At 39.8% G+C, this 14,527-nt stretch overlaps 1 protein-coding gene across 4 annotated transcripts in view; it reads right to left on the reverse strand.

Moving 5' to 3' along the window:
- The window catches only part of KIAA0930 (KIAA0930 ortholog), an 80,179-nt gene that overhangs the window by 12,111 nt on the left and 53,541 nt on the right, over nucleotides 1-14,527 (reverse strand). For 2 of the 4 annotated variants that reach the window (XR_012675526.1, XM_075161976.1), the window contains exons 3-7: nucleotides 8,260-8,367; nucleotides 6,869-6,946; nucleotides 3,990-4,091; nucleotides 3,421-3,561; nucleotides 1,325-1,519 (exon numbers count right to left, since the gene is read on the reverse strand). Coding sequence is in view for 3 of the 4 variants with exons in the window: in XM_075161976.1 (XP_075018077.1) it covers nucleotides 1,325-1,519; nucleotides 3,421-3,561; nucleotides 3,990-4,091; nucleotides 6,869-6,946; nucleotides 8,260-8,367 (624 nt within the window). In the remaining variant the exon portion in view is untranslated. The remainder of the gene's footprint in view (nucleotides 1-1,324; nucleotides 1,520-3,420; nucleotides 3,562-3,989; nucleotides 4,092-6,868; nucleotides 6,947-8,259; nucleotides 8,368-14,527) is intronic. The other 2 variants (XM_075161990.1, XM_075161998.1) reach the window with 2 other exon arrangements.

Below are 14,527 nucleotides of genomic sequence, written 5' to 3' on the forward strand. Positions count from 1 at the left end.
ACATCTGTCCATACCAATAAGGAGGGAGGTGACATGTGAGTGAGGATGACAGACAAGCCAGGTTGGTGTTGCACTGCAGAACACTATGTCATCCCTCTATCACTATTGTAAAAAAAAACAAAAACAAAACAAAACAAAACAACAACAAAAACCCATACAGAACAACAAAAAACCAACAACAACCAAAGAAAAACCAAACAAAAAAACCCCAGAAGCATTCTACCACCCAACTGATCCTCTCTTTAGTGCACTTGATCTCTAATTTGTGATTGTCTATTTTTAGTTCTGAAGCCATTTCATACCACACCTGGAGGGAAAACCAGAAATAGACAAATCACCATTAAAACCATTAGCAAAAAACAATGATAATATATTATCACATGTATTTTGACATTTTCCAGTTGCCACTGGAAGTCTTGGAGCCAAAAGATCAGGAAGTCCCTCTAGGCCTGATTTCTCCAGGCTGTATGTCTATTGTGGAAAGCATGCATATCCAGTAAATAAGCTCAGTGCTGGCAGTTCATTTTGCTTTTTAGGAAGCCAGAAACAAAAATCACACAGCTTGCATGGAGGCCTTTAGAAGCAGTCCTGCAGACCTTTGAACTACACAGATTAGCTGTGTTACACAGGAAACCAGACTAGAATCCATCAGGAACTTCCCAGCCCAGGTCAGGACACATCTGTGCAGGTATTTTGAAGACATGTTGCCTAATCCCCATTAATTAGGTAAAATGCCTTAATGGAAAACAAGGCTCAGGACTGAATAAGGGCCAAATCAGTATCTATGGACTGATTCTATCGGTATTTTACTGCACTTGCATTAAAATTAAGCATATGCATAAATATGGTACTGCATTAGATCCGTAATTTTTGCTTTAATATTATACAGGCTTCACACTGGCAGCATTCATCAGTGGCAAAATCTCTTAACAGTACCATTTCCTGTGATGTTTGGCACGCAATCTACATAATGTATGAATTCCACATTTCTAGGTAAATCCCATCTTGTACAGAAATGGAATCTATTAATTTTCATAGAAAACAGGCAGAATCATCATTTTCCCTGGCATCAACATTGCTGTTGTTCCAACAAAACACTCCTCCAGAAGTATGAATCATCCAGTCATCTCTGTATTCAGTATTTGCTCAAGGGAAACTGTGGTAAAAATCCATCTGCATGTACTGAGTATGTTCAAAATATACACCAGCAAACCTAAGTTCAGAATCTTGATGTGAGTTAATCCCAGCTTCGGTCCATCTACAGGCTTTGCAACACAACATGTTCATGCTTAACTGTAAGTCAGTATTTCTGTCTGCTACTTACTCTCTCATGCACTGGGGAGTCTGGATTTGAATCTTCTTCTGTCCCATATGGTGAAGTGTCACCAGTAGAAACTCTACTCACTGCCATCTCCGCGTGTCCTTTCCCTTGTGGCCCTTTCATTCGGACAAATTCCATGTTGTTATATTTATAAAAGCCAAAAGACATTCTTTGAGCCATCTTAGCTGCAACACTCACCTACAATGCATCAAGACAGGAGAGAAAACCATGTAACATCATCTCTATGTTTCAAAAAAATAACGTTCTCTGAAAGCAGTTATCTAAGAATAAGTAAAAAACATAGTGGAAAATGATCATTATCTTGATTCTTAAGAAGCATTTTAAGCCACAATCTGCAGTGATCTCCAAAAGGGAAGCAATTTTACAGATACAAAAACAGAGGCTCAGAGAAGAATCAACTCCCTCAGCTATCCAAAAGGCAGAGTTACCCAATGGCATGCTGAGATAAAACAAAAGGTTTTTATCCAGACCCACACAACGCGGCACACCACAGCACAAGAAGGCACGTACACAACTCAACACAGCCTGTGCAGGGACACTCGTTTGAGTCCAAAAAGCAATAGACACACACACGAGATGCTTCAAACTAGCAAAGCACACTGTACAATTCCGGCACTACTTTGTGGCAAGTCAATTCAGACATTTGTGTGTCCACACTGTCAAGGTCAAAGCATAAAGAACCAGCCCCCACGCACAAGTAACCTGCATCACATTGCTCACCGCAAAACCCTGCCACCTTTTGAACCCTCTCAACAGACAGAAGGGCTCAATTCCCAGTTAACACAACTGAATTGAAAACTGAACTGAGAACTGAAAAAAGGAACAGACCAATATGAAAACAGACAAGGTTCTGCCAAGTGAAATAAGCAGGACTTATCCATAGGTTTAAGTGGTTTATCACAACTTTCAGCAGATTATCGCCTGAAAGAGCAAGAGCCAAGATGCTCATCGTGTAACACAACTCGTATTGTACTAAGAATTAATACAGGCACAATTGAAATCAAGTAACCTTCAAAAGCATAGAGAGATTGCTTCTGTTCTGTTAAAAGAATGGTCAAATTTCAAGTTTTGCCTTCGGCCATAATTGAATATTTGAAGAGCTAACAATTTTATTTCATCTAACAAACAATGTAAAGTAGCTGTGTGGTCAAACAGGACATTCCCAGGCTATGAGGTGACTTTACCAACATCAAATCTTGTCTTTCCACTGCAGGGCTTTCTTCTTATGCTGTCTTTAGTGCTTCTGCATTCCCATGTATTTCAATAACCCACTTGCTGATTGCGTGAGGCCATAAGATGATGGTGGGACAGAGAAACAATTTCAGTTTCATATTCTCTTGAGAAACTGCTAGAAGAGTATAACTATTCATATTTAAAACAGGGAGAAGGGAAACTATTCATCACCTCTCCTGACAAGGGTAGGAACAAAAGGAAATGAAGTTTACAGTCACAGTAGATATTGTGGGGATTTTTTTTGTTTGTTTTTTAAAATCTCTCAGGACTGTCTTCATAACAAATTGTTTGAGAAGTTTATTGGCTCTTGCACTCTCTTGACTTCAGCACTAAGTACGGAATTGAAGCTGAAAGTGCTGGCATTACATGTTTCTGTAGGAAAGCAAAGAAAGCTTCTTTCTGTGGCAGTGTAACTACAGCCTTTTGAAAATAGCCATGAGCACAAAACACACTAAAGAAAAACACATTTTACATATAGCAAGGTAGAGTTTAAGATCTCCCTGCAAAACATGCCTTCTCTGAAGTAACTAGAAATATCTATGACCTTTCAAGAAAATGAAGGGGCTCCCAGAACTCTGTTACTCAGATCCATTCCGGTGTCACGCTCTTGACTACTTATCAACTTCACTCCTTTTGGCAAATACCAGAGTAATATATCCTGATCTGAATACTCTCAGCTGTCTGAGCCAAAAGCATTAGCTTTCAGGTAACTTTCAAAGCCAAAAAAGACAGACTATGATGCAGATGATCTAATAGGACAAAAAGCTAATAGCCTCAGCAGCAAAAAAAAACTGTGGTCAGAGTATGATTGTTGCAAAGAATGTTGTCTTTCAGAAGCACCTTACCCTGTTGTCATAGACCTTCTTGAGTGCTTCATAGCGGATGGACCCCTGAAAAATCACCCCTTGGAAGGTGTTGCTTTTGTCACTGGCCACCAGCTCCACACAAACCATTTCTCCTTCTCCTACAGTCATGTCACTGAAAACCTGCCAAAGATGCAAGATGAAACACTTCAAGGCAAACTGCAGCTGTTGAAGTTCAAATATATTCAGATTCCCATAATTCTCCTTAGACCCAAGGCAGTTTCTATGTAAATGGCAGAAAGCAAGGGAGCTGTATGCTCCACCCCAGCCTTTCAAAAAACCGGACTTCAGGCAGTGCATGCTGCAAATCATGCATTGAGATAAGCAGCTCTGACATCAGCCTGCCTTGCTTTAGCCCATCATAAAGACAGATGCCAAAACCCAGCTTTAAGCTCAGATTTCAAACATTAAAGAAAGAGGAAGGTCAAATAAAATAAAAACTACTGAAAGATAACCCTCAACTAGCCAAGAACTTTTGTTCAAAAGGTACAAGAAAACAGGACATAAGACTAGAATAGGACAAAACTCTGCTGCTGCAACAAGGAACTCACCTCTTCAAAACTGTCAATCATGAAGAATATGTTGGGGTAGCTGATCTTTGACTCCTCTCCTTTACTGTCCATTGGGTGTTTGCTAGGAGACGCAAACACTTGCTGAGAAAGATATGGGAAAAAAAAAAAACATCATCTCAGTTAAATGTGCTCAGGAATGCATGCACTGAATACAAGGCAAGCAATACCAAAACACCACAGTCCAACACTGCTCAGTCAGCCAACATTTTCACTTACGCTAGAGATGCTGGACATCCTGCAGGCAAAGCAGAGCTGGTTTCTGACTACAGCCTGTTTTGCAATAATGCCAACACTTATGAAATCCTTGAGTTTTCACATGCAAGTTATCAAATACTAGTTGCTCCACAGCAAATGTCCCTGTGTGTACCTGACCTCTCACCGTCCTATGGTACAGCTAGGGTATCATCGTTTTCATCAACAGAGAAAACCACCTTGAGCTGCCTTTAAGTTATTGCAATGCACTGCAAAGTAAAAGCACACATGGCAAGAAAATTACCGTGGAGTAGCCGACCTAACACTATTTGCTTGTACAGTTAATTTCATTGTTATTGTCTGCTTAGTACCATGATAAGCTCAACGTTACTCAGTAATGGGAAGCATGGCCCTCATGAGGACAAGCACTTGATTTCTCATCCTCATCTTCTGTTTCTTTCTCTATCCACTGTGCTTCCTCTTGCACGTTCCTCCCTCTGAAGCAGTTCCTGAACTCCTTTAGTCACTTCACTCCTCAAAACAACCTACGTTTCAATAGCTAAAGGCTTTAGATTTTATCATTCCAACAAGATTAAAAAGCAAGTAAAGAGGGAGGAAGAATTCATACCAAGTAGCTTTCTTTGCTTCCACCTCTGTTTACAAACAAAGCTTTGAATTAAAGAAACCTGTCAAATCTTAGCCCACTGTGAATGTGTTGAAAGCTCTGAATCTGCCCAGATTGTCAGGCTTGTGATACTCTTGCTACCAACCATTCAACACAAAACATGACTAAGGGTAGGATGAGAGGGTCGCTTTTCCTTATTTGTACTTATGAAGCCTACATGCACATTTAAATACAGATTATTAAAAGGAAAGGTTGCTTCATGACAAGAAACAGCATTAGAAAGTAACAAGACTCTTCAAAGATGACATTTGCACCAATGTCTGAAACAAGGACATCTTCCAGGCATCCTTGTTCTCATGGCATCCAATGTAAAACAAAAAAAAAAAACCCAAACTCATCTCCAGTTAGACACACTTGAGGAAAATACAGTTTGTAGAGATCTTATAGTCAAGCCAGCAGAGAATCAATGTAGTCTGCAAGATAATTTAGGGGAAAGTCAGCCTTTTTCACACTGGTTTCGTGCCTTAGGTACTCTACTGGTATGAACACAGTAGCTTTGTCACAGGTCTGGAGTAGCACAGCAAACTAGGCCTGAATAGGGCTTCTACGTATTCAACATCTGGCTGCACACTGACAGGGTAATATATGCTTTCTAAAGCAAGAACTATTAGAGCAGCAATATAGATCCAAAAAAGTTGGCTTTTGTTCATTGAAAACTAAGAGCCTCAATGGTGCATGCTACAATGAAATGCCCTACTGCAAATGTGCTTTCCACAGTATATAGAATTGCCTTTTCTCTCTCCATAGATCAACTTCATGATGTTGAAACATTACTAGTATGTACTGGTAAGTTTTAATGTGTGCTGAGTTTCTCCTAGAAAAGGGGAGACAAAGAAAAATTTAAAAGCCGTCCCATAGTATGAGCTTCCTAAAGAGGAACAGAAAACCTCCTCCTTATTCTGAACACTGCTCACACGCAGTGAGGGCAGGTCCCTCATCCTCGTCTTCCTAGTTTTCAAATCTGCAAGTAATATTTACAGATTTTTCTCAAAAGAATTTTGCAGAAGTTAATTGGGGGTGAAATTTGGACTAGCAGACAGTGGAAAAAGCAATGAGAAATAAAAGGCTTACATCAATGATGTAATATGGTGTCTCAACAGCATCAGAAGAAGGGAATTATGCACCTAACTAATGCAAATTACAAATACAATAATCAGCGTTGCTAGTTTTGTTTGTAGGCAAAGCAACAATTGTTTTAAAATGGTAAAACAAAATTAAAGGATTAAAGAGCATTGGTTTATTTTAGGTAAAGGCACACAAGCAGCTGAATGAGCTGAAGGAATGGAAATGCCTGGGAGAAACAGCCTTTTAAAGGCCACAGGAGCCTTTAAAAAAATTTCTGCCAACGAGGAGAAGTTGTTGCAAGATCTGCTGGAAAGTGGGTGAAGAAGTCTGGGGCTTCTGATTCCTACCCCCTCCATGCTTATTATTCAGTCTCCTCCACTATGCTAAACCCTGGATTAACTGTATGCTGCACACAAGCAAGTGATAAAAGCCTTCGGAGATGGAAGCAATGAGCAGTTTAAGAGAGAAAACAAGAATCTCATAAAACAATAAAAAGATAAATTGGTAATCAGTAAATTGTCTAAAATTTAATAGCCCTACATTACAGATTTACCCTGAAGGCTTCTCATAACTCAGGCCTCATACAATTTCAGGTTTACCCTCGGATTGGTTAACAGTTGGGCATACTCCCCCCCCAGCACACCTCCCCTCCCCCAAATCCGGTAGGCAAAGATATAAATCTTGAAAGCATGCAGAGGTCTTTACAATTTTCTGAGAGGGGCTATAAAGGACATTTAGATCTCACATTTAGATGACTGGCAGGAAATGTCACTAGACAAAGACTTGAGATGCTTCACAAGGAGGCATCTGTCAGAGCACAGCCTGAGAACCACTGCCCTGGTTTTGATACAGGTTTTAGGCTTAGGTAATACTGGATGCTAACCTCTCATCCACAGTAATAACAGGGTAATCTCACCTGAGATTTCTTTTTGTGAATGTGTATATCTCCTCCATCGGAGCGTGTGCACACAGCACATGTCACCACATAATCCAGCTGAAACAGGGCACCAGATAGAGAAATAAACGTTTAGAGTCAGAATAACAAAACATTCATGTGCATGAAGCAGAACACATTTTGTCTTAATTTTTTAGCTGTCTGGCTAAAAAGTAAGATGTTTTGGTATTGCTATTTTCTTTATTCTCTTTATTATACTGAAACCTACAATTTTCAAGCCTGTCTTTGTTTATTAACTCAGTGATACTGAAATCTTTTGCACAGATGCTTGCCGAGATGCACAACCTATGGGTAAAGAAACTCCTGTCAATATTGTTTAAACTAGATACTGGTCAGCTGCGGGAATAAGCATGACACACAGACACATAAGCACACTTTAAGGTAGAAATGGAAAAGATACCCTCCCTTTGAAAAGTCAAAAATAGAAACACTAATGAACACAAGCAACACATTAGAGAGGTCAGAAGCCATTAACGTAGTCTGCCAAACAACCTGAAAAAACTTGTAAGGAGCAAGCGTGATAGCTCTGGACAGCAATGCCCAGCTGTAACAGCATCTCTGAATTCTGACTGTAGAAGACGGACTCTGGTTTTATTCGGCATCAAATAAAAGCAGAAACTGCTCTCTGCAGAGAAGTTCTGCAACGAGACTTTTGGGAGGAAGGAGAGAGAATGAAACCAATTTATTTTCCAGGATGTGTGCAATGAGCCAGCAGTCTCTCATTCCGAGATCATAATCAACAAAACTTTTAAGGGATCTCAAATGACTATAGCAACATTCAGCTTCCCTAAGCACCAATGTAACATATGCAATAACTAAAGAACCTATGAGTTAATTAAAGAAATAATTTGTGCTAGCGTCATGTTTCCACCACCACCAAAAAAAAAAGTTTTATTAAAGTTCTGATGTCAAGAGCAGCAAACTCCCGGTCTAATACATAACACCTTTATTGCATTTCCACTTAGCAGTTCCCTCTCTTAGCTGCACCAATATTGTGAACTGTAACAGAAGTGTTGCTTGTCTAACAGTCTTGTTCACTCTCAAAAACTATTAAACTTGACAAAGCCTCCATTTTGCAAAACTTTGTTACAGAGCATAAAATTCAGCCCAGCTTCACTGGATATACTTAAAGTTTTTTGAGAAAAGCTATTAGGACTCTACTGAAAAATAATAAACATCGCAGTTTATGTTCATTTAGACTCTGAAAGGCAAAATTAAAGCCATGTTTTCTTTTTATCCTCCAGAAGTGTTCAAATCCCCCAAGCTAGGGAAGAAAGGGGACAGATAAAAGCCTACCCTAAAACCTCTCTAGCATAAATAGCCCATGAAAATTAGATAAGCATCGCTGTTACCTTCTGTAGGATGAGGTTCAAGTAGACGCTCTCTTCCCAGTCAATGTCAGGGTCTCCCAGGCCAGGAAGCTTCTTAGAATCTCTCCGGTAAACTTCAACTTCAACCTGCTAAGAAAATATCACACCTCCTTGGAAAATATTACCTGAAGGTACCTATATGCATACATAAAACTGGCACCAGAAGCTGCATTTTGCATAGCTTCCTGCTGTATTTTTCTGTCAGGACTGGATTTTGTTGACCATGGAGGGTCAGCCCTCGTGGAAGGCTTTGCATGGAAGTGAAGCTGCGGGGACAGGGGATGTGAAGAACAGGTCAGAAAGGCAGGTCTGTGCAGGGGAATCTCAGTTTTGGACAGCAGCTTCATTTATTCCTTATGATGGGTGTGTTTTAGCAAAAATGAAATAAATAAAATTTTCCATCCATACACGTATATACTTCTCTTAACACAATCCCTTAGAACCAAACATGTCACCAGACTAATGCTCAACATCGTCTAGCTGGTAGCTGTTGCTTGTTCCCAGGTGCAGTGGGAGACTCAGGGAAGATGAATTTCACTAATTAATGCCTCACAGGGGACATTTTGGTAACCCCTCTTCTAAATGTTTCACACTGACGGTAGTGGCTGGACCTAACCACATGCGAGATTTTCAGTGTACTAAAAACAAGCAAATGATAAATCCCAAATAATCCCAGAAAGCAGAAACAACTCTGCGAATGCTAACAGATTGAAGCAATTGAGATAAATATAAAACTTAACTTGATGTAGTACACAGAGTTAAACAGTAGTTTGACATTTTATAAAAAAAACCCTGTAGCACTCTGTAATCACTGAACTGATGTGTACTACAAAATAGGGTGACAAGTCACACATGTAACAGATGTCAAAGCTACACGCTACCTTGACAGAATACCTGGAAAAGTATTTGTTTTCTCTTTGTTTGTCAAGTATCTTTTTTTGTTAACACAGTAACATACTTTAACAGATGTTTTAAAAAAAAATCGGGAATATTATAACCAGTTGACATCACTGCAAACAGGGCAAATCATGCACCTTTTTTTGCTTTGGTTGGGGCAGAGAAAGAAGGGTAGAGCTGTTTTGTTAGAAAACAGATTGTCATAAAAGTCAGAATATGTAAATTAAATCAAACAGAGTAAGATTAAGCCCTATAGTAACTGTGTATTTATTTCAACTCCTCTGGGAAGCATAAAGCTACAAGACCGAAATATAGTGAAGAACAGTGAAACAGTACATTGCTTCAGGGTTGACACCATCATCACATACTACGAAAGCTGAATGCACTGTTTTCTATCATTAATTTTTTTTGCTTACAAATATATTTCAAAAACGCCTGTAGACTCATACATCATCATTCCTCTGTTTTGTTTTTATTTTTTCTAAAGCTCCTAACCATGAATTTTTCTATTGGCAATATAATCACACAAACTAATGAGAGTTACTGTAAAAAACTAAGATGTGAGCAGCTGAGGGAAATAATCTAATTTAAATTCATCTCCAAATAAACAAAGGTGATATTTGCACTTTCGTGCCTAACAGCACAGAAACATCACATTTGCAAGATTCCAGAAATACCCTGTGAAACAAAAGCCATCCTGTCTCTGAAGAAAGATGCAGCGAGAGGACCGGGTGAAGGCAGGACTGAGTAACTGCAGGGTAAAACTCCAGCTCTAACTAATGCCAGGGTAAGCGAGACCCAATGCTCAGCAGACACCCCCTCAGTCACTTCTGCCTCCATATCTGTGGAGTCTTTATTTCAATCCAGGCAGAGTTCAATCATCTCTTAATGATAAAGTTTAAACCTCCCTTTGCAGAAGGCAGCCACTGATGTTTATTAATTAATTCATACGCTGAACTACTTCTCCCCAGCAATTACAAAGCCATTGCACAACAACTATTTCACGGAATGCCCCCCCCCCCCAACCCTGTCACAGATAACGACAGAAAAAGAGCCTTTCTTTAATCACTTTTTCCCTATGCACTAATTTAGGCTAGGATTCTTGGGTGGTACAACCTGTTGGTTAGGGCACGGTGGATCACCATGAATCACCACCATGGCTGTTCCCCGAGCCAAGAGCTTAAGCCACACTTATTCCAAAGGAAATTCCTTTAGTGAATTTAAGGAATTTGATTTTTTGCCAGGCAATAAACTGCACAGGGTATAGATCTCCGTTCAACAGGTCAAACCTGGCAGGACAGGGGTGACCTCCTCCCAGGCAGAAAGGAGCCGTCAGCAGCCAGAAGCAAGAGGCAGCACTCATCCGGCCTCAGAAAGACAGAAAACGGACTTCCAAATGCTCTCCACAGCACTGGCACCTGCTGGACATGTTTTGCAGCTCCTGCTCATGCCCAGGTAAGCGTCCTCGGTGAGCGTCAGGGGAACGAACCAGCCCTACCCAGCACTAGGGCAGCAGTTACACCAAGAAGCCAGAGTTTGCTACAGCAGCCAGTAGTTTCGGATGCTTTACTTTCTGCACCACTGAAGGATCTGCTTTATAAAATGCAATGAGCCCTCGCCAGGGTGCTATAACAAGCAGCACCACCGCTCCCCGTCTGACTGGTAATAGGCTTCACAGTGCAGGCACCCAAATTACAAGTCACTTGAAAAAAATCTCGCCCCTTATCTCATAAACACCTCTATCTGCAACATCTCTTTTACTCATTTCTAAACAATTCTTCTAGAAATAGCAAAAGGGCGTCCATAAGGCATCTCTGCATAAAGCAAATATGGGTTAGCTAAAACAAACAGCACTTTCCAGGGGCTCAATTTGCTGTAGCTCTCAGATTAATCTCAGCTACCCTCTACTGCCATGTGAAGGTGGCCATGCGATATTATGTGAAAGAAATCAACAGGCTCAGTAAATGTAAGCCTTATTTTTCTTTTTTTAAATATATATATAAAAAATTATATACATATCAAAAAATATACAAATAAAAAAATTAAAATACAATTTCTTAGTATACCTCATGCTTTTCATCAGAACACCATTTTGTGATATTTTAGGTTTAACCCATGTTGTCATGTTTGGCCTTCTGGAGTTAAGAAATTATATGGACTGGAGAACATGCTGGATTTCAGACAGCTGAGTCCTCCCAAGAAAACAAGTCTGTCTCAGCCAGGGATTCAGGAGACACTGGGTCTTTTTCCAGGTCTACTGCTGATTCACTTGGCCATGCCTCACCTCTATGCTTGTTTATCTGGCTTTAGATTAGATGTGCCTTCCTGCAAGCATGAAAATTTATTAATAGAAAGAACTACGTAAATACTAATTTTTTATTCCCAGTGAAATCCAAAAGCCAAGCTGGATATTTCCTCATTCAAGTCAAGATGACACAGTTTCAGCAAGCTGAAATCCATTATGCCACCTTTATAAAGTTTTCACAGGGTTACAGAGCTAAGGCTGTAAAGGAGAATTACATCAGCTAGGCTGACCTCCTACGTGTCACAGACATTTTACCCTGTTACTTCTTCACAAAACCCAGTTAATCACATTTGACTAGACAGTGCTTGGGAAAATACCTTATTCTGAGAACTCGTTCCAATGATTAATCATCCTCTTGGCTGAAAGTGTGCAACTTCATTTAATTCAGCTGCTTTCCTTTTGCCAGCCTCTGGTTCTTGTCAATGCCTATTCCCACTATATTAAGAAGCTCGTTTACACAGCTTAGTGCATAAGCCTTTGAAAAACTCCTGAAAGGAAATCTACAATCAAAAGCGATACGGGCTGTCAGCTGGGCAGCACGGAAAGCATGGGGTAATAAGAACAGGGTTTACAAGAAGCACTATTTTGTTGGCATTCAGAAGCCATCCAAAAAAAGCAGATTCTGGTTTTCTGTTAAAAAGAAGTCTAATGGGATTACAGGTCTATCTAGTAGTAGCACCACTTTTCAGGTTTTTTTTTCAGATCACATTCACTAAAAAACAGTAAAGGGGAGGGGGTTGAACATGAAAAGGGAGAGGAAGAAGTACAGTGAACAAAATTCACGACTTTTTCCACAATACAAGTTCAGCGAGGAAATACTCCTACTGTCTCCACAGCCAGCTGCAATACAGAGACTGAAATTTGATTTTTAGGATTTTACATTGACAGGTTTGGTTCAAAAAATCAGGAAAAAATCAGCAAAAGAAAAAAAGTTTATTTCAAAAACTGGTCCATCTTCTGCAAAAGCAGAATTATCCGCCAGTGTGTGCTCACCAGCGCAGTTTTAAAAGCCCCCATCACACAGTGCATCCAACTATTGTGAAGCCTAGTGGCTTTCAACATTAGAAGCATCTTTCTCACATTTATCCAAGCATTTCCTTTTGCTAGTCTTCCCTGTAGCAAAAAGGTATAATTCCAAAATGGCATCTTAAATACTAACCAGATTAAACGGTCTTCTAAATCCACTGACCAAAGGAACTAATGTCGTTCTCTCCCATGCTTTAGATCCACGCCCAAACACAGTCCTAGTTTGTTCTGCTCTTTTCTTCTGCATTATCTGCCAGCCACTTGCTTTACTTCCTCCCACTTTAACAATCTCTCTTCAGCACTGAGGTACCTTTAAGTAAACAGTGTAACCCAGATGGACATTAACAGAGCAAATTAGTATTACCAGCAGCATAGCATGTCTCCATTTTCTAGACAATGCTTTACTCTTGGACACCTAATATTTTGTACCTCCACAGGCACTTATTTAAGCACCTAATCACATAGCTGGGATTTTTGTGTGGCATCCTGTCCCCTCACCCCAGCAACTAAACCTACAGCAGTAGGAAACCAGATAGCTTTGGTACCAGTACCTACGTAGCTGCAACAGCACGAGCCTGGCACAAGTCAGCAACTCGAGCTGTTAGGCTTTCTTTTCCCATTTAAGCAGCTTCACATGCAGCAGCACCACTACCACAGCGTGAAGTTGGAAGGAAGGAGTTGTTTCATAGTCTGCAGATAGTCACAGACACACACGTACTCCATCCAGACCCTCTCCGAGCAGAAGTTCTCCAGGATTCAGGGCATCAGAAGAGCCCCTCCATGCGGTGCGATACTCAGCTGCTTTCATATCAGACTCGTATATAATTGATACGTACCACGATTCACACAGCACAAGGCATTTAGTTATAAATTTGGACTGTAAAAGAAGATTACATTTTTACCAGTATAAACAATCACAATAGAATTTTTCTCTTAGGGGAATGAAAGATGTTCAGAGAAAATATTTAAAGTACAACAAAGAAGTCGTGCTAAATGCTAAACGTCAGCCATCAAGCAATGTCAGGACAGAAAAAATTAAATTATATTTAACTATAACTGCAATGTTAATGTAAGTTCTAGTTATATTCCCAAGCTGGGCAGAACATTAAAACCCCTTTTCTTTCTGGATCCTTTCAACACACACATTACAAGTAACTTGAAACACTTCATATAGCACCGGTAGTGCTACTATAGCAAGACAATTTATGGATGTGAAGGAGAGAGAATTTTTGACTACAGCAGCTTTTTATTAGAACCAACTGGTTAGACAGCAAGAACAAAATCTGGGGCATAAGCAGTCATTTTAGTTCCTTCTGCCACAAAAACTAATCTATTTTTCCCCAACCTATTTCCAAGACGTCAATTCTCACTCCCAAACCTCAGCTCTCCAGCAACCTGAAAACATAGTACCTCCCATGGATTCTCAAAACCCAATATACTTGTGGACTTCTGCATCGTTTCCATGACTAATGTCACCAAGGTTATCATTGATACAAATGCATTTTGGAGGCAGCAATCAAGCTGTAATAAGCTACTGGAACGCTTAGAAGAGTCTTGAAAAAGTCATTAACAGAAAAATCCAGGTCCTCTAATAGAGGTGGACCTCCATTAGAATGCAGATGATAAAGGGCATTCACTTTCTATGTTTTACTTTCACTGTAGCTCTGAAACACTTCAAATCCCAGTAGGCTTGCTCCTAACAATGTTAACTAAAATAAAAAAATATGTGCACACCCCCTTATAACTTTCTGAATATTATTTAATTTAAAGATGTAGCAACCCTAGGTTTTCAATCAGCCTCACAAATGTTTCAAGCTAATTTAATACACTGGTGACGGGAAAAGCAAGGGTTATATTGATTTCTGCATCTAAAAAAAAAATTACAAAAAAAAAAAAAAAATCAATAAACTCCATGACCCCGATTTAATGCAGAGCACTCTATCCTGGTCTGAATATTTTATGGTATTTTCACCAGGAGGTGTTAGGTCTGAGATTAGCAGATATTAGAAGGTAGATTCAGTC

This window comes from Calonectris borealis, chromosome 1 (assembly GCF_964195595.1).
Source record: "Calonectris borealis chromosome 1, bCalBor7.hap1.2, whole genome shotgun sequence".
NCBI lineage: Eukaryota > Metazoa > Chordata > Aves > Procellariiformes > Procellariidae > Calonectris > Calonectris borealis.